The sequence below is a fragment of the Wasmannia auropunctata genome, unplaced genomic scaffold (assembly GCF_000956235.1).
Source record: "Wasmannia auropunctata unplaced genomic scaffold, wasmannia.A_1.0 LD336002.1, whole genome shotgun sequence".
In the NCBI taxonomy this organism is placed as follows: domain Eukaryota; kingdom Metazoa; phylum Arthropoda; class Insecta; order Hymenoptera; family Formicidae; genus Wasmannia; species Wasmannia auropunctata.
In genome coordinates, this window is record NW_012026888.1 from 753,791 (window position 1) to 775,563 (window position 21,773).

At 37.2% G+C, this 21,773-nt stretch overlaps 1 protein-coding gene across 1 annotated transcript in view; it reads right to left on the reverse strand.

Annotated features, from left to right (window-relative positions):
* Positions 1-318: 318 nt before the first annotated feature.
* The window catches only part of LOC105453184 (chondroitin sulfate proteoglycan 4-like), a 26,303-nt gene continuing 4,848 nt past the window's right edge, over positions 319-21,773 (reverse strand). The window contains exons 2-4 of the mRNA XM_011694925.1: positions 19,757-19,920; positions 12,685-12,916; positions 319-850 (exon numbers count right to left, since the gene is read on the reverse strand). Of these exons, the coding sequence (XP_011693227.1) occupies positions 558-850; positions 12,685-12,916; positions 19,757-19,920 (689 nt within the window). The 3' untranslated portion in view covers positions 319-557. The remainder of the gene's footprint in view (positions 851-12,684; positions 12,917-19,756; positions 19,921-21,773) is intronic.

A 21,773-nucleotide genomic window follows, 5' to 3' on the forward strand; every position in this document is an offset into this window, starting at 1 on the left:
TTAAAAGCAGCGCGAGTGGGATGGAAAGTGGTAGGAGTCGCGTACAACATGAAAGGCCTTCCCTGACCGATGACTTGAATGCGGCCTGAATGTAGATATACAGGTATGCGCACGAGTATGCGAGTTATGCAACCCCGCCGTCGTCGACCTCAGAGAAACGGATTTTCCGCGGTATTACCATAAGATATTGGATTCGTGAACCACGTAAATGTATTTATTTTACGTGATGGCGCGACAGAGTCGCCGCTAAAACTGAAACGTTGCCTCATGTGCCTCACAAAATAAAACAGAGAACTCGATTGAGTTTATGCAAGCATGAATTTTACAATATCTCTGAAGTTTCTTCCCAAATTGTCATCCTCGAGTAAAATGCAAAGCCACGTACAAATAACGGCAAAGATAATTAAGTGGATTAAGATAATCAAGTAAACAACACTGAATTCGGTGTAATACAGCTCAGCGAGATAAAGCGCCGCGTCTCCTTTCTTGCATCGATATATAAACATTATCGATGATTTAGTTGATACGGTTGCGTAGCGACAGTTTAATTACGTTTTCTACGGTCCCGTAGGTGCGACGATGATAAATGGGGGTGTATACATTACAGCGGAAAGCGGTACTTTTGCTATATACCTCGAACCGGAGCGCGGAATGGGGCGCGGAATGGCGACGAAGGCGCCGTCCTCGACAAAGCTGACTTCCGTGCTCCTCGTGGCGTCGAATTCCGGCGAGCAGCCCCACGTTACGGCTGTTGCCTCCGACTGGCCCTTTCTCGACCTGGCGTACTCTATAACTTTGGCGCCGTTGTAAATTATGTCGGCCATGCATCCTCTCAGATAATCCGTGTGACCTGCGAATCAGACAGACGAGAGGAGGATCGTAAAAATTCGTCTCGCAAATTAATCTCGATATGTAACATCGACGAAGAAAAAACTTTGCGGAAAGTATTATCATTGCGTAATGACGATATAAACTTTCAATGCGCTCGCATTCAGATGAATCTGCGTACGTTTTTACGAACGAGTTTTGCAGGTGGTGTCCATTAAACATTACATTAATGAGGTCGTTATTGATTCGCGTTTGAAATGCCACGTTGAAATACAACTACGAACGATTGCGATTCCAGACGAATGAGGGCTTTTAACAGAGCTATTACTTTTTATTTCTCTGATTGGTGGCTGGTACATCATTAGCGAATCGAAGAAAAACTAATTAGAAGAGGAATCGTTTGCTATTAATCGCATTGCCAGTCGAATACAGCCGATAAACGTATATAAACGCGGTTCTCTCCAACATTCTTCCCTCTCGTTTAAAAAATATGTTTTCATTTGAATAATACTTTCGTTCGAAAACGAACGATTGCACAGCGAACAATGCAATTCCCGCTTGATTTTCGTACGCCTGATTTCACATAATTGCAACGAAGTGTTTCTTGCGAAATCCAATTTCGCCGAGTACCCAAAACTTCCTGCGACGTAACGTTGTCACGCGGAGAGAGAGACGAATAATATATACATATATGTATAATACGCGCACATACGTATTTGATATTTGCGACAGATGCAACGGATTCGGCGAAACCGGCGGTTTCACGCCACTGCGGGTGGGTTTGTAGCAACGTGAAGTTAATTGTCTTCGTGTGTGACAAGCGCATCTCTCTCGGCGTGTTGGAGTATTACCCTCGAGCTGCCGCGTGTCGATGCACTGAATGCTGAGACGGCGCTACCGCTACCTCTGGGCACGACAGAAACCAACAGGATATGTGTATATAATCGGTCCGAGATGGCCGTTTATTGGCACGCCGCGGAATCGTGAATGCAGTTTGCAACCGAATACCGGCGGCCACGCTAAACCAGCCGGGGCCTGCCTTAATAACGTCGTTGTGGCTTACCGCCCGCGGCCTCGCAAACAACATTGTCAGTCTCTGGCCTTTTTACATAATGCAAAATTTTATTGATTGTAAGATGTTTTGGCGCGCGGCCAATCGTGCCGCAGGACAGCGGCCACGGCGGTTTACGCGTCTCTAAACACCGGTGAAATTCGCCCCAGCGCGGTTGCCACCATATGTCTGGGTGAAATAACGATTTTCGGAAGATAGATTTGCATGGGTAACGGCAATAATATTTCAGCGGTCTTGCGAATTGACGGCAATGGTTTCAACAAACATTGCTTTTGCCAGATATCTCACTCTTTCATTCTCATTCTTATTGTGACTCGTGACTCTTAGTGCGATAAAACTTTCTCTTGAATTTCTTTCCTCTTAATCCTTTTTTCAGATATTTTTAGCTTTAACTTTTCGTTTAGTATAATCTTACAAAGAATTATAAATTAATTAAATTTTTTTGACATTAAAAGATTATTTCGTATTTATGTAAAAAGGAGCAGCTGGAGAAATTATTTAATTAAGAAAAAAATTAATATTTCGTGAAGAAACGACTATTTTGAAAGAGGCTGTGAAAAAAAACGCTGATAAAATAGATAATTTTTGCGACCGAAAGAGCTTCTCACGTAGGTATTAGGATTATGATATTGAGAGAGAGAGACACGTCCGAATGTATATATTTTTTATTGATTTCTCATGGCTATCAAATATACGTCATGTGGTGAGAATATCCTCTATATTTCTACGGAGCCGAGGAAATAGCGGCCGATAAGCGAAATCCACGCTGAGAATCTTACAATCGGCTATATAGGTATACGCTTGCATTGTATGCTTTCATATGTGTACGTGCACGCTCACTTATACAGATGCAACTGGCATGAAACACATATATGTGTACGATGTACCGCAGATAAGATCTTATTTCACAATTTATATTTGGTGCTCATCCTGAAAAAGTTAAGAATTAAACTTCAAAGTTAGAGAGCAATTAGAAATGTTATCTTTCCATTAGTATGGAGTGGATTTCATTTCAATAGAAATTATCTCTTGATGTTTAATCACCGGTATATGCCGAAAACTAAAACTCGGAGGTCGATGAGCAAAGAGAGAAGATCTTAAATCGTCTGCAGAAAGATCGATTGCAAATTCCTTCAAGAATTTTGTAATTACACAACTAGTTGATGCTATTTTCCGGGAACTCTGTAGAACTTTATACGAATCCGTATCGAAAATAGATTTCGCATCCTCCTGCTTCTTTTTCTTTATTTCTCGACTCGAGAATTTAGCGAGGCACATGCCAGGGAATTAATAAGACCTCCAAGGGGTGGACCACACCGTGCCGTGGGGTACAAATGAATTGTCATGAATATGTAAATTGAATTTCGAGGTGGTCGTCGAGTATTATGCGTGACGGCCGACAGGATAACGATAGAAGCACATCTACAGACAGAGAAAGAGAGCGAAAGAGAGAGAGAGAGAGGGGGGGGGAGAGGAGAGAAAGAGAGAACGAACGATGCTGTTTGTGTTGATCATATTCAATTTCGTCCGCGTCAATTCGAATGGAATGACCTAGTTGAATTTTTTGTCTTGCTACGGAGAAATGATTACCGGTCGCTGCGGCTGATGCGCCAGGCGTGCATTAAAGAGCCCGGTCGTTATCAAGCTGCTTGTGGCACGTTTGGAGCGCGAAGAGTGCAGCTCCGCTCAAGCATACGAGAGCCAAGTTACTCCAACTAACAGTTATATGACAGGAAATTGTAAACATAACATAAAAATTATTATTACATATCTTATAAATACGGATTACACCACTAGCCTTTTAAATTTTTATTTTTTCCCTTCACGTGAATTAAAAAAATTTTTCATCTCTCGCAGTTTTATATTTTCATATTTCTTTGAAAGATATATGGACGAAATTTATGACTTTATATATAACTCATTTTAATTTATCTTGACATCTTTTGATATATTTTAATCGCTTAATTGCATTATGTTTTAGTATTCGTATCTTTGTGTTTTTGGGAAATACTTGAAAAAATAATAGTAGATTCTTTTTCTTATATAAAGCTTTCGGCGCATTTTGCGACAGATTGAAAATAGAAAGGATATCCCCGCCTTTTCTTGGTCGTTCAACTCGTAGTGTTCTATGACCGGTGTGGCGGTGGGTTGTACTGTCAAGCAGAAGAACGTATAATTCGGAATTTCGCCGCAAAGGCGTAATACACCCGAGCGTAGCTGTAGCCGCCGACAGGGTGGAGGGAGAATTTTCCAATCGCCGTTTCTCACGGGAGACGTATCGCGACTTCCAATTTATTCGCGGTGCAAATAGAATCGCGAGTACGGTAATGAAATTAGGATCGGCACAACGAGATTATAAATGCGACCGACTTCGCGAATACATTTTACGATTGAGCGAAGTTACACTGGCATTGATGAAGTGCTGCTCGAGCGGTACATCGAACAGTAATTACGATCGTTTCTAATGCACGAGACGAGTCTCGTTCCAATGTTGCCGTTTCACACAACGAAAACAAAAGCAAATGTTTGAATTACATCCCCGTCCGTGCGATTTTGTGCAACGCGTGCTCCCGGTGCACCATTATTTAAGCCCTCTGCCATCGCGGAAACGCGAGACAGCGCGTATGTCATACTTTCGATATAATAATATCGGCCACCGTACCGTTGTAATCACCTGTTTTCACTCGTTGTCACGATTCAGCGCGATGACAAACAATTGATTCACTACTGTAGTAGAACCTATTATCCGAAGCGATCATCCAGAAAGGTGCCGCAGTGACACATTTTTAATGATCTGGACAAATTTATAAATCGAGGAGATAGTCATAATTAAAATTATTAATAATTTTCTTATCATTCAAATCTGTTCATCGTTTTTCCATTAATATTGATTTATACTTTCTATAACATAATTTGTTCGTTTTATACGTGTACTAATAGTATACGTCCTACGTCGAATTTCATATTTTCTAAGTCGAGTTTCCATTAATATGATTGCGCTGACGAGAACACCAATAACTTTCATTCCGGAGGAAAAGTCCCCAAGAAAAGTTTTTTTAATATTAAAATTTAATATTAATTTTTTTTAATATTAAAATTTAATATTAATTTCTAGAAAATAATGTATAGAATATGTCGAGCTTTTGCCTTAAAGATTGCCATCTAAAAGATGTTAAAATTTTCTTTTAAATATAATATGCTACGGAATACCATAGATTTTTAAAACGTAAAATAAACGTTGAAACTAAAGATGCTGAAATATTTCTAGAGATTTTCGGACATTATTATTCAATTATTCCAAAAGTGTTTCAAAAGTACTTTATTTTTTAAACGTTATCTTTCCTCAAAAATATATCGGATCTTCTCTCTTGATTTTTTAAGCTCCAAAATTTTAATTTTTAAAAGCTACAACATTTTATGAAATACGACGTTTAATCTTATTTTTTATTTCCATCGTGTCTTTATTCTATTTCGTGGAATTGTTATTACGGAAACCATACCTGCCGAAACAACATCGTCTCGCCAATGTCGTCGTTCTACGTAAATTGACATAGTTCTCGTTGTAATTTCGTTGTCCACAAGTGGACTTGAATATAACACGATTCCAGAAAATAATTCATCAAGATTTTATGATCACGTTAAACTTATCTCGCAACACAGTACGCATCATTTTCACCTATGTATGAGTGTGTGTTCAATATTCTGATATACATAAATGTTCACCACAATATACAATATCATACTTCAGGTTTTAATAATTACGTACCGTTTCTGTTAATTTGATAAATTAATCATGAAACGGAAATTAATAATATTATATGAATAATGCACGGAATTCGCGTTCTGAATTATTAAATTGCAAACGTTATTTATTTTACATATTTATTTTGTATATACAAAGCGTACTATCGGTAATCGCTCTTCATTCTTTTAGCAGTGCTTATTAAATTAATAAGCATATTAAATTATTGTATAAGTGAAAAGGAGGTAAATATACACTAATTATATAACAATCGTATTTTAATTAATGTATCCTCGAAATTAATTAAAGTTGAAATTCTTAATATAAAACAATGTTAATTTACATATTCGAACGTATAACTGCATTTATACATGTACCGACTTATCTATTATTGATTTTACAATACAGAAAATTTTGCATAACTAATCTTTATTGTTTAATTAATTTTACTTTTGATTTCTAAAGTAATATAATTGTAGTGTAATATAATCTAAATGTTATAATTTCTAATATATTGAACGATAAATAGTAATCAGCTAATTACTAATTAACATTATTAATTATAAATTTTAATTATTACATGATTATTTGATGTTTTTTAATAAAAATTTAAATAATTGTAATTAAATACTCCAACTAAAACAAATAATTAAATTTAATAATGTATGTAAATTTAAGAGATAAAGTTTATTTTCATTTTATAATAGGAAAATATCAAAATTAATTTATTATTACTATTTTTTATAAATTTTAATGTCTTGAAAAAAATGGTGTGTTTTTAGTAATAAATTAAGAAAAAAAATGATTTTGAGCAGAGTTAATATTTTCTTTATTTATTAAAATTATAACTTCTGAATGAAATTAAAATCATTCAATTTTACATCTCTCAGAACGTAAAAATTTGAAAAAGTGATAATAATATATTAATTTACGCGAATATTTTTTTTATTAAAACAAAGATAAATTTTATTCTCCAAATGCACAGAAGGTTACACGGACGATAACGCACGATAATAAGCCTATTCTTTATAGCTGAACTGCTGCACTAGTTTACAGCTTATTTATCTTTCTCTTTCTACATTGGAAGAAGAAAGATAAACTCTGAACTAGTGCAGCCAGTTCAGCTATAAGAACAGGCCTAATAACTCATCGAAATTTCAACTTGGAATACAATTAAGGAACAAGATATTCACATAGTTATGTTATCGTTACGTGAAATGTTTTAAATTAATAAATTAACTGATATAGCTATTTGTTTTGACGGCGAACAGCATGCCGTTGTGTAATGCAAAGTCGCCACGTGGTCATTCACGCGGCAATATTCGAGCGAGCAGGTAACAGGTCGCTTTATGCATCGACACTCATAACACCTCGAAACGCGATTGAAATAGATATTAAAAGTATGCGATTGTTCCTACAAGTCGCTATTGAACTGAGCGTTAATTAATTTTCGCAATAGAAAATTGGAAACGTAAAAAGGAATCAAAATCAATTTATAAGATAAAAGAATTATAAATAATTAATGAGATACATGGTAATCGTTCCTCTAATTTCGTGAAATGGTGGGATAGGGATACATCTCGCATTTCAACTCTCATCAATTTAAATGTAGTTTGCCCATTTCCATGAATCACAGGGTAATACGCGAAAATATCGCCAAATCGAATTCCTCGAATAACAAAGAACCGCGACATGTGCATATATATATGTATATATATTAGAGTGGGCCAAAAAAAAAATTTTTTTTTAAAATTAATTAGTAATACCCTCCAAAAGTTTGCTTAGACCTATAGACCTCAATATAATCTGGGTAAAATTTCATCGAAATCGATTAATATCTTTAGGTTGCCCCTCGACTTGGAAATTAGTAAGTTTATGCATTTCTTACAAATTTTTAAAGCAAATGTGTGTTTTCTTTACACCAATCAATTCATCTCATTATTCTGTGCCTAAAAATATTAGGTACTATTATCAAGAAATCAATAGTTTACGAAATATTTCATATTATATATCGAAATATGGCATGATAAAGTATAAAATATCTCGTAAAATTGATTTTTCGATAACTTTATCTGAATACTTTTATATGCAGAATAATAAAGGAATCATGTTATGTAAAAAAAATATATAATTCCATTTAAAAAAATCAATGTGATCTTGATCTGAGCTTAACGACGCTACCCAAAATAAAATCAATGATATTTTCTTATGTCCCGCTCCGAACCGTACAATTTTTATTTGAAACATTTTTCCATGTCTATATCATATTTTTCGAGAAATCTTAATGTATTATTCAAGAATATATTTCGGATACGTCATTTTGAAATGTATACTTCTGATCTTGGATTCGTGTTCTGCAGCGACCAAATACAACAAGTAATACTAAACTGTATTGAAATTCAAATATTTTTTCGAATTTTAACGTATCTCTGATATATATTAGGATGGGCCGAAAAAACTTCTTTTTGTAAATCGATTAGTAATATCCTTCCCCCAAAAGTTAGCTATATATATATATATATATAATTATACATACAATATGTATACACATATTAAATTGAACGAAAAGTTTGTTCCCTTTTTTGTACACGGAAAGAACGAATTGAACGGAAAGCTTGTTTCTTTTTATGTATATCTATGCTAATATTTAACATTTTGTTCAACCCATGAATTTTTATTGATATTATTAATATCAATAATTAATTTGAAATGCGAGAAAAAAAACTATTTTATAACATGATACACATAACAGCATTGATACAATCGTACCATTCGACACGACGCGGTGTTTGTTTATGCAAGGTCGCTGCGTTTAAGTTAACACTCGCGCGGCGAAAATCGAACCGGCAGGCAGCGGGTGCCAACAGCTGCGTAGGCTGTCTTTCTTACATTACTTTCCCTCGAAGCACGATTATATTCTCACAAACGTTTAAATTAGCGGTCGATTAACTTATGATTAACGATTTGTAAAAGCATTGAGATGTCGATTATTCATAATAGATATTTCGCGTTAATATAATAGTTAATTATCGAAGCAGTAAAAGAAGCAACAAAAGTTATATTCAAACGTAATAAAAAGTCATAATATTATAAACGTTTATTAACAATCGATTTAACAGCCACAGAATTAAATATACTCAGCATTAATTTTTTTTGTAAATAAATTGATAGAGCCGTATGCTGCTCTTATTTTTTGCGATGTTTAACTATTATGTGTACAAAGCGATCTTACTACCATTCGCGAAATTCGAACGGCGATGTGAATCACACTGTGTCGTATTATCCTTCGAAATGTGATCGCGACAAGAGGTGTTGGACGCGATTATTTCCCGCGAATGCCAATTATCAATCCGTTTATTAGGATCGCCGTGTAAATTTTCGCGCGATTGATTTCTAGTGATTAGTGCGCACAAAATCGATAGTTAACTGTATTCACGAGTAAGACTATAAAAAAATAAAGAAAAATGAAAAAATATAGAAGGATGAAAGAGTGAGGAAGAACAGAATATCGGACGACGACGAAGCAATGGGATAAGTAATTTATTATTATAATGTATTAAACAAACCGAAGACGAGCAATAATAAGTGTAAGTTAACTAAGTTAACTTTACTTTCTCATTATTCATAAAATTACTTATATAATATATTATTATATAGAGAACTTATAAAAAAGTTTCAACGTGTACAAAAAATACACTTTGAGTACATCTTTCACATGAAAGTTTTTTAAAATGTGAAATTAAATTGAGAATTCAAATGTTGTATGAAATTTGTATTTGTAGTTTGTTATTTATTATCATAAATATTCATATAAATGTTCATATATACGTTCTTTTTGTGTTCACACATATACGTTTATGAAAACATCACAAATTTCATACAACATCCAAAATCCGATCTGCAGATAATACCGATGAAATACTTAAAAAAAACTTTCATATGTAAGTTACTCAAAGTGTATTTTATATACACACATAAGACAAGACATTCTTAAAAAGTAATGGATTTCTAAATCTACATATGAGATTAGAGTTGGGATTTAAATCGATCTCGACGGGACTTGGAACCCGTCGACTGAAAGTCGGTCGTTTTCACACAGATCCACGCGTCATCTATAGTTGTGATAACAAATACCTAATGTCTACATGAATTTCATGTAACATCTGAATCGAATTTGAAAACATTTTAATAAATTTTCATGCGTAAGCTATACTTAAAGTGTATTTTGTATATGTACACGTTTGAAGTTTTTTATAAATTCGCTATATTGTTAATAATGAGAAAATAAAATTAACGTTGTTCACCGATTATTGCTCGTCTTTGGCCTGTTTATATTGTTATATTGTTTTACAATAAACAGCGAGTGATTGATTTTAGTTTTAATTCATTATTATTTACTATTTATTACATATTTGCAGAATTAATAATTATTTTATGTGTGTAATAATTGTTTTTTGAAATATTAATTATTTTGAGCGCTGTAATAATTTGGGTATATTCGTATTTTACAGTTCAATGTAGTTTGCAGTGTAACATACAACTCCGCTGCTGCGCGCAGCGTATGATCGGTGAATGGCAAATCATTTTTTCAATCTTAATTTGTGATAATTGTATTAAAGATTGTAAGAATACTACTGATATAACATCTCACAGATCCATTGCCTTAAAATGAATGGATCATAACAGTTTAATCTTAATATTTATTTAATCCTGGGCAATGTACGATCATCAATTGATATATGAATGCATTTATGCATGAGAATATACATACAAAAAAAAATTTGTAGAGGTTACTATCAATTTATACTTTAAACATTTTGTGGCTTTATTACATAATGAAAAATTGCAAGATGTATAACTCCAATTGCTGAAAATATATAACCTAATCAATCTTGCTTAACATGAATAAAAAAGAAAACAAAAGGAAAGAAAACATTTCCTTAAAGTAGAATAAAGCTTGGTAAATCATAGTAGAATAATTTTAACAAAAAAAGAATTATCTCTATATTTAATAAAGATATCCATTACGTCTTTTTGCTACTTTTTTTGTCACTCTATTATATTTAAATAAATATAATAGAGATATTTAAATAAAATTTTCAGAAAAAAAATATCATGAAGATATTATCATATATTAATAATGCTATTTCTGAAAAATGTTTTAAAGTATTAACTTTAACTTTCAAAGTATTATAATTGTTATAATTATTAAAATTTCAGAATTCATTGTTTAGATAAACAGTAAATAATAAAAAAAAGAGAAAGTAATAAAATAAAATTATATTAAGTAAAATGCTGACATGTTTAAAATAAATGTTTATTTAAGTTCCTTGATGGTGTTCATTTCTCATAGACAGCAACCTATTTATATCGTATATGTATTGTAGGTATTCGTATAAAATAAAAATAAATTAATTTTTATAACATGGAAAAATAATTAACGGTTTATTTTATTTTCTTCTTTCTTTCCCATTTCAAGATATACTTTTATTAGAATTGAGTTCTTTTTCTCAGTATATTTCTTTCCAAGATTAAATATTATATATATTGCTACAAAAAAAATAATAATAAATAAATTTTTTCAATAACCACAAATATGAATAAAAGAAAGATCTATTTCTCACAATCATATACAGTATATTCCAACTAATTGTTTAATAAGAAGACACAATAATAATAACTTTATCCTAATCTTTCATAATCTGTTCTGTCTATATTTATTGATGATTCAACTTTATATCGTTTCAAAACAAAGTAATATAAAGTCATCTAAAGGCCATAAGAAATCAAATGATAAAATCAATGTAGCAATACGAAATCAATATTATTCAATGCATACAAATTAACAATAAAAACAGATGGTGTGCGTATAAATGTAAGGCCTAAGTATATATGAATTTACAACTGATCCTATTAATCAATTTTGATCAGTGTATAATTTGAACATTATTATAATTTCGACATTTTCATATTAAAATTATCGATTCTAATTAATCCCCAGAACATGTCCGTTATTGAAATATTACATATTAATGATTACAGGACACTCTGTATAAAATATTTAATATTTGATTACTGCTGTTTTGAGTTCGCAATAAGAATACATCCACGCATAAGTTTTATTTGATTTAATCAGGATTATTTTTTAAAAATTTCTTGGTTTTGCACTTATTAATTTTATTATTTTTATTATTTTTATAGCAATTTGGTTGAGTCTTATTTAATTAAATAAAAGAACATGTAACTATTCTGATATTATTAATGTGATAAGTCTGTATATAAAATATATTTTACGCAAATTAATTTAGTCAAACAATTATTAATTTATTAATTTTAAGTTTTCTCATGTGCACTGTTTATGAAATTAAATTTTTACTGTAAATAATTCACCACTATCATAACTTTACTTTGAGTTTAGTTTTTGGTACGTGATAAAAGCGAAATATTAAAATGTTAAATTTTTATTCTGCAATTTTTTCGAAAAAAATTCAATAAAGATAAAACTAAAAAATTGCATACGATGATCGTGTTCTGTGGCATCGTCTCATCTCAATTTCGTTTACATGCAATAGTTAACAATAACATCCAGAAAAATCCTGTATAATATTTCCGTTGTTTACTGTAAATTTATTTACACCTGTGTATTTCTATTTTATCAATATTCCTCACGGGCATACGATATAAACCAATTTGCTGGAAATAGTTTACCACCGAAGTCTCTGACGACAGCTACGAAAAACAGCGTGCTCGAGACGTGCGCGAACGCGACGCTAATTATTTATTAAGCGAGGCTCTTAGGCTTGATTACCTAATCTCTCCATCGTCGTCCGCTGCAGGCGGGCTGGATTGCCGACCATTTAACGAAACGAAGCGAAAGAAAAGAGAGATGGTCGTGACCGCGGCGCGAATGCAACGTCGACGGATATAATGTTTGCCGACGTGCTGCAGTGTATCGAATCTAGTTCAGTCACGTGGCGAGACAATTTATCCGGATGAACCCGAGGCTCGCCTTGCCTTTTCCTTGCTTGCCTTGCCGTCTTACCTAGAAATAGCTCGTTGAAGTCGCCCTGTCCGCCGATGAAAACGCCGTAGTGTATGTTCAGCTCGAAAAAGCGACCCGGCAGTTGGGACCTCGTCGTGTGTATCACGTCGATCTGCAGGCTGATGTTGGCCTCGCGTCTTGTCAAATTGACCTCGTGCCAACTGAGGTCGTTCAGTGTCAACCCGCGGGCGCTCGCCATCTCATTCTCACCCGCGCCCAGATTAATGTGGACCTGCGACAAAAAGCAGTAGGAGAGCGCCGCTCGTAAAAGTCAGTCTCATTTTTACCGGAGTTATTGTGAACGCGCCGCTACCGCAAATGGGTTTTATACGTACGCGCGCGCTGTACAAATGTATTCTTGTTTTGTTTTTTCTCGGTCTTTTTTTCCCCGAGGCCGGTTGTTCCTCCTCCGAAATAGAGCATCGGTTTCCGGCCGTAGACCCGGTGCGCTTTATGCTCTTCCGCGTCAGCGTCGTGTAGCGCGTAAAAAAAATATTATGGAAACGCGTAAAGAGTTTTCACCGGTGAATAGCGAGAGAGAGAGATGCGCATATACTTTTAAGAGATTTAATGAACGAAGTAACTGACGGCTGCGCGCAAAAGCCACTAGAAGCGTCCTCCGTCATAATGCTGTAAGGTAGCTTACCTTCTTTGCGGTCTCGACGGTGTGATCAAAAAGTTTCGCACTTGCTGAGAAATAATTATACCGCATCGAGAGAGAAAGAGAGAGAGAGAGAGAGAGAGAGAGAGAGAGAAAATAGGCGAAATCCGATAAAAGTCTATAAGCGGTGAAAAACATTTTTTAAAACTATAATCGCTTTTGAAATAAAAACGGTGGATTTTTGAACGTTAAAATTCAACACGCGAGATTAAACTTATCTCGTTAAAGAATCTCGTTAATTTGCTGGGAATTTCGTGATTTCAGTGGAAGTGTTCCATTCTTCGTGTTTTTCGAGGAGGAGATGTAAATACGCAAAAAAAAGTCTAGATTGCCAAAGTAGTACCAAGCTCGGCGTACGAGGTTTCCTGGCGCCAGTCATGCCCTGCAAATTCTCCGACAGCGTGAGCTGACAGGAATCCGACAGCTCGAGGTTTCGTGTATTCCGTCTGCACTTGAGGCACTCGCACAATGAGTTTGCACACCGAGAGAATGAAGAAGGCAGACAGCTAGACAGACAGTGAAAACGGCTTTCGGTCTCGTACGAAAAATAAATGTCGAATCCTCCCCCCGATAGCTTCTCATACTCGTATTTTGCCAGTATCCAGTAATGAATTATGAAGTGTGACGGCGCGGTTGCAATTTAGCGATGTCACTGATAAGATACACCGTTTTCCATTTTCGCAATTATTCTATATTTACCTGAGTATATGCGTAAGGATCGTATATGAGACGGAGATATGTATCGTTATTCCCTTAAAACGCGTCGTGCGGCAACGGTTACTGCGCAGCCACTTTGTAATCGCGCCACCGGGGATTCCTAGTTACGCGTGGTGGATTTACAATACATCCACTCGGGTATAAATTCCAAACTCCCTGTGCATATTTAGATTCGCGGAAGTCACCTAAATCAACCGCTGCCTGCTACGCTGTCGCTCGGCATTGTACGTTCTCAAATAGTTATAGATCGTAGTATGTTTGATGATAAATTTTCTTACGGCCAGATGGATATTGTCTGAGGCATTTATACAGAATTGATATAAAGTCAAAATATATGGAATTTCAAGGAAAATAAGAGGAACTCACATGTAATTGATTTGATAAAAATTATACGTGTAGTACCACGTGTACCAAACTTGAAAAAATTTTTTTTCTATTTATAGTGATTTATTACTGCAGTATTAAATATTTCATTAAAACTTAAATATTAATTATCTATATTTAAGAGAGAAAGATATAAAATTAAAAATATATGAATAAACTTTTTGCAGGAATATAAAACAGGAAAATTGAATGTAGGATGACTATATATGCTGTAGATAAATGTCTTTCCCGCGATTATTTTCTATAGCTTCGCTCAAACATGCCCTATGTTTCAACGAGCGATGTAATACATTATCGAGTTACCGGATAGTACACGACGCGCTTTATAGTCAGAGGTGAAGTAGCGGAGCCCTGATAAAGAGGCTTTAATCGCGACCCGGTTCGAGCATCCGAGACTTATGGCATTCCGGTCGCCACGGTATTCTTCAAGCGGTTTTCGTTGATCCTACGTAAGAGTTCGTCCGTGAAACGTCCGCTGAGGTTCTCCTCTTAATGAAAAGTCGATCGTCCGAGACTAAAGTCGCAGTGGCGGCGCAGCGTCGCCAACCGCGCTTAAGCCCGCACCGGCGGCGACCCCTTCGACTGGCGCTGCACAGCGGCGCACATCTCGCCCGGTTTTATGATCGACCCGATAATAAAGGCGCGAGCTTTCGCGAGTTGCGAGCACGGCCGACGATAGTAGTCGGAGCAATGCCGGATGACTATGCAGGACCCATTAATATGTATAAGCGCGAGGCGAGACACTTTGCAGAATGTAAACGCGCCTTTGTACACACACACACACACACACACGTACATACAGTCGCAGGGTGGCCGCATTATGAATGCATCGACGATTGGAAAGTGAACAATATCGGAAGCCACACCGATGCATTCCAACGTGAACGCCGAATCGTCGGATTATCCGGTGGCTCAGTTGCGGCCGAGTTATTGTGATACACTCGGCATCCGAGTTTTACCGCAAACATAGATTGCGACGCTTGCAAAGTAATAGCGGAAGAAATGCACGCCATGAGACGTACAAGAGCGCTCCGATTAATGATCCATTCATCGTCGCGATGTACCGCAGAAAATTTTCCTTTCAGCCTTCCCGTCAGCCGCCGCTAATAAACGTCGCGTCGCATCGAAAAGTAAATATTGCGATACGCCAGAGTAATTAAAATTCAATTCACCGGATTACCGAAAGATTCAAGATTAACGATCATTTCGCGCTCGAGATGCACTCACTCGGCGAAACGAAATGCTCACTTTCCGTTTAGTTTGTTAGAATAGGCGTGTTCTCTCGTTGCTTTTTAAATGCAAGTTCAACACCGGGGAGAGATATTTATTTGGGTCAGGAAAAATGTCGCGCATTGCTAGTAACGATGTTTCATAATTACTAGGATTACGGTCCTCTTAACGAAGAGGAAAGATACAATACGAGACTCTTTCTCTAATTACGAGGCATTATGGCTCATTATATTAACTTGCTACTATCAAATTCTCGGCATCTCGGACTCATTATGACGCTTTCGGCGCTCTCCTCAGTTTATTAACTATATTTTATTCTAACAAGGCTTCTCTCACTTTTGTATTTGCAATTGAAAATTTTCAAATTTTCATTTACGCAAAGAGAGAAAGTCAAAATCTGACGCACGTAAATAAATCAAAGATATAAGTATAAGTATAATATAAAATGAATCGAAGGTATAATCATAAGTATATAAAAAATAAATTTAATTAAGAACTTTGCACGGAAAAAAAAAAGTTTCGTAACTTTCGAAATACTGAAATGTAAGAGACTGGAGACTTGACTACGTCGCCAGCCGTAAAGCAAGGCGATACCGCGATATATCGCCGCAATTAGGTTTCTGAATCATCGGATTATCGCCCCGGATAGAGGGGCTTTTAAGCCTCCGGAGGCGTCGTCGGTCGAGACTCCTCCCGTCGTCGTGGAGGCACACGAGGTCCCAGAACTGCCGTTGCACTTTTTGCCCCAGCCGTTTATCCTGTCTTCATCCTTCTTAACGATCTTCTTAACAAATTTAATTAAGCCTCGACGGCGAGCAGCTTCTTTGCGCCGCACGGACTTAACCCTTCGCGAAATTAGATTCGCGCGGTTTTCATGCCGGGATTCATGCACGTAATCAGGATACCGCACCTTCACACGGCTAATGCACTCATAGTGGAGAGAGCATTTTAATACTCTCGAATACATAATATATTGGGAGGTGTACTACGCGGTTTTTATCTTCAAGACAAAGTTCTTAACTTGAGAGAGAGTAAAAAAGAAAAATAGCTGATGTACCTACTGCTCGAGATTGCAATAAATTTAATAATTAAAATGGACCGTGTATTGAGCACTTTGAAATAATCACAGTCGTAGCGATTATTCTAATTACTCTTGTCAGCAAAATAATATTCGACCGCGCGCGCGCGCGCGCGCTTGTACTTCTCGCAATTGCGAGTGCCAGCTCGCGAGAGAGTTAGGGTGCCAGGCACGTTTCATTCGAAGGGGGATGGGGAAGAGGGCGATAATGAGTCATGTAAAATATGAGAGTATGCACGGGAATATTAATCGTTGGAGAATTAATAATCTGCGGCGAAGTTGTAACTTCGTTCCAGCGCAACGTTCTTTGTACATAATTAGAAGCAGCGCGGCTCTCATCAGCGGTTATTATCAAGAGACAGGATGGCTACTGCTACGGGACTCTATCGCTGTCAGCCTTCTTCTCATTATGGCCCGTGAAACTTGTTTATAGGCGCGTAGCTGTACCACTCACTGTTACGTACATGTTTCATGCAAGGGGAAGCCACGTTCATCTCCACCGCTGGCAATCTTGACGCTCATCATAATAACATAGATATCGATCACGTAAAGTTCGTATTCCGCGTATATTCAATCGGAATTTCAATTTCTGACGCTAACGAACAGATGTGAAATTGGAATTTTGTTTTAATGCGATATGTATTCGGCGTATTTTCACGCCTATATACGCTCCAGCAATGCCGGAAATACATAGATATCCTCGAAGGATCACGTCGAGGGGATGATAAATTCTTATTTTTATTTTATCATTTTTCGCGGGCAAATGATTTTTTTTCCTGGATTATCGAGAGCGAATCTTGTTCATTCATTTTGTATGCATTGCCGTATTATACCGTACGTTTAATTATTGCGCGTAAATCAGCGCACGACTCGCGTTTTCAACGAATGAATTATTTCTTTAAGAGTAATTTTTAATGGGAGCTATTCGTCTCTCCGGGGAACCGAGAGCGAGTGCCGTGGCTGCGTTTGCGCGTAACTCTTGCGCGCGATCTTTTTTTTTTCTTTCTGCCGGGGCGAAAAAAAAAGAACTCGTTCTATCATCTGGACCGCGAGGTTCATTATTGCGTAAAATCCGACCGAGTGACTTTCGTCTCGCGCGGCGGACAGTTCTGACCGATCGCGCGCGTGAAATTTTGACCGATGCGCAAAAAACGAACGCGACGAGCAGCATTCCAGCCTCGAGCCGAAACATACATTCGTCGCGCCGTACGTATCGTATCGACGCGCAATAAAATTGGGTGGTAAAAAAAAGAAATCGACTCCGTCCGCGCGCGGCATCGCCGCAATTTCATTTCGCGAAACATCGATGGAAAAGACATTATGCGGTTTTGCTCCCCCGTTGTCGGTTGTGTAGTACGTGTTTGCGGAGTGAACCGCGCTGCATCGATGTTGACGCGCGGCGACGCTGCGTTATCAAGCCATTAAAAGGAAGTCGATCCTTTAACGAAATAACAAGGGCGTTCCATTGTACTGCTTGTCAACTCCGCCGTGAAATCTTTCATGACGGCGGAGACAAAACCGCGTACGAATTTATCGTAAAACACTCTTCCTCCTTTCTCGCGAACGTCGACTCGTCGACCAGCTCGAATACGATAGTGGCAGCGGGTTAACTCTTGGCGATCGTGGCGCAATTGCCACCGGACGAAATGCGATATTCCGCGATATCGAAATCTACATGCGATTGAATTTGGCGGCTGGTTTGGCCGTACCTCGCCCGTGGCGAATCAATTTATTGGATTCTTCCTCTGTGGTACATATGTCTGCTCCTTTGTATTGTACATAAGGTTTTCTACCCTACACGTGCATGTAAGGTATTTATATCGGAGTAAGATATTGCGAGACTCCGGGCTCGATATCAACACGTGAAAAACAAGTGGCGTCGCTTGTGTATTCTTGTACATCGATGTATTATTATCAGTTTTATAATTAGCGTTTTTAATAGAAAACTTTTTTTCTCCGTATATCTTTAAATAATACAGAAGCAGAACTTATTCTAATAGGTGGGATAAGTTGAAGTTTTGGACGAAGAAACGCTGTTCCATGGCGTTATCGATTTCGATGTGCCACGGTATAAAAGTACGTTATCCTATTCTTAACTCTTATCTCACCCTTAACCGCGCTTAACATTGCAATGCCGCTGCCTTCTTTTATTAACCCTTAACTGATATATGTAGCGATCTCTCACAGATCATCGCCTTTGTTCTATCCCCTGTCCTTCGGCCTAGAATCTGCTCTTCCACCTTTCTTCCATCTTCCTCTTGATAACAATATAAGCGCGCTTTTCTTTTAATATTTTTATCTTGCGAGTAACTGTGCAAAGTAACAATCTGAGAAATTGCAGTGTCAGTTAAAGGAAAAAAAATGTAAAAGAAATAAAAAAGGGCATGTTGGCTAAATGTTAATTTATATTCCTCTCACAGAAATTGTGTGTGCGAATATCTTGCAGTGTAAACGAAAAAATATTAAATTAAAACACATTAAAACTTACAAGATTAAACATGGACAAATGTTTCGAAATAATACTCAATATTACGGATTAAGAATTAAGATTCTTATTTGCGCGGTGTTACGTGCGTCGAATACGCGGACCGCAAAATTCGCCACGTTGTGATGATTAGGATCTTTTCCTGGATGCAATACCCTTCGTCATGTCGTTGGAATCGTGCCATCTCTTTTCGCCAAGAAATAAGAAAGATCCTCAAGTAATAAGAACCGCGGACACGCGCGCAAATGTTACGTCCTGCGCGCGGTGAAATCCTCCTCTTTTCTTGATGCCTCATGGGAGGAATATTTTAGCGCGTACGCGAGACTCCGCTTTTTTTCTCTTTTTTTTCCAGCGTGTCACGGCGCAGCGTCTAATTTCTCCGCAAGGACAAGGGAGAGGAGAGACAGGGAAGTCTGACAGGCGTATCGTAGCACGTGCGGCCCGTTAACGACGACGAGGCGACCGGGCACCAAACAGAAAGCCTATTAATAGAACTAAGCGCCAGGGGCAAACGAACCTTCAATCTGCCGGCTTCGAGTTTGATCAGGCAGTAATCCGTCTTGCCAGCAGCCAATAGCAGCATAGCATCGGCGAGATGAGTTCGGAACCGGAAACTGATGTCAGTAGCACCCTTGGCCTCTTGAACCGGAAGATGGATGTAGCTCGCCCCGTAAAACGACACTGCAAGTTTAACAAATTTAATGCGTTTAGGTGGTACAAAGTGGAAGACCGATGATGCGCGTTATTATATAGCGGACAGTTTGCCGGGAAAGAGGCGGAAAGACAGATAGGAAAATGCGCTATTAACGTTGCGCAATTCTTCATTTTAATTTACGTAACGTTGTAAATGCTCTCTATTTCTTTCCCTCCCTTTCCCGACAATCCCAGGCCGGTTCTAGGAAATTATACAGTTTTCTCATAAGCGACGAAGGTGGTGTCGCTATTACCGTCGATTTGCATTTTACATTTCACTGATTAATACCGTAATAATTAAAATATGAATTTACGAAAAAAATATATATAACCCCGTCGAGCATCGCAAAAGTTCTATTTCTGCATGAAACAAGAAGCGAGGTGAATACGTTGCAGTCGGCGCACCTCATTTTTCTTCGGTGCCGAGGAAGAGAAATTAAGTGTCACTCGGGAAGTTTTATTTCGTTCATCTGTTTCTCCGATAACTTTTGAATTGCGAGCTGAAGTGGCTTTCTTCAGGAAATTTCATATATTTATCCTATCGCGCCGTAAGCAAGCGGTAAATAAGTAAATAAGCTGCGACGAGACTGCTAAGATAAACAACAAACTGGGAACGATTTTGCAAATCTTGTAAGGTTCACGGTAGTCTCCTAACTCCATTTATTTATTTCTAAAGACAAATATCAATTTTCAACTATATTCGATTCCATAAGAGAATTGTTAATTAAAATTAAAGTCTAAGCACATATTAAATGTATGATAATTTAAAGGACAGTAATTTTAAGTAGATACATATATCATCAGAAGCATTAAAAAAGTATAAAAATGCACAAAATGGACTGAAACTCCAATTTGCTCTACCGACTTCCATAACTTGGGAAATCTATTTCATTTTTGTCACTTGGAAAATTATTTCATTTCCATAAATTCACGTTATCCATTATCATTCAGAACGTGAGTAATATATTATCCTCTACGTGAAAGTAAATTTTTATTTTCGCGACATTAATAGACGTAATAAAAGTTTTATTTCCGCGTGAAATCGTTTTCCTGCATTCACATCAACTGTCGTTCGCATATGTCAAAACAGTCATCGTGTCGAAACAAAAGAACGATATTTCCAAATAAACGCGCTCTTGGCTAGTACAAAGCCTTTTTTTATTTATTGGTATGTTTAAACCGCGGGGCAGAGATGAAAAGTGTCACTTTAGATTGACATGTTTAGTAACCGGATAGTGAATGAAAATGGATGGTTCCGACGATCTGAAAGCTCAAATAGATTACAGAGACGCACACGGCGCGATTATTAATCGCAATACTTCGAAATTTATCCCCGGATTCTAAGTTTTCGAAGTCTATTATAGCGCGAGTGCTCGCTCGAGCTACTTCATTAACAAAAGCGGTGGAAGTGGACCTGGCGGCAGGTTGATGAATGGATCGTCAAAGTTCTTCGAGTCTCCCCTGGGTATTTCTGCGGACTTAGACATCGTTTTACAGCGGTACAAATATCGCCTTTGCGGACTAAATAAAAAGTGATAAATAGAGAATCCGCGGTTGAGTCTCTCCGAGTCCGCGAAAGTTCTACGCGGATCTCTCCCGCGGGGACGCTCGGACTATTACGGCCATAAAATATTCTCGATTAGCGAGAGCACGTTTCTGAAACGAGCGCGAACGTAAAAGAAGCGCGTCGATGCTTCGATTGAGCCGATGAATGACCGGCTTCAGCCGGTCTCAAACGAGCAATGAGAAAATCCCGTATCTCGCGGCGCGTCGTCTATAGACTAGACACATATAAAGGAACGAACGAAGTTGCCAAGGGTTTATTTCTCACCCTCCTCCCC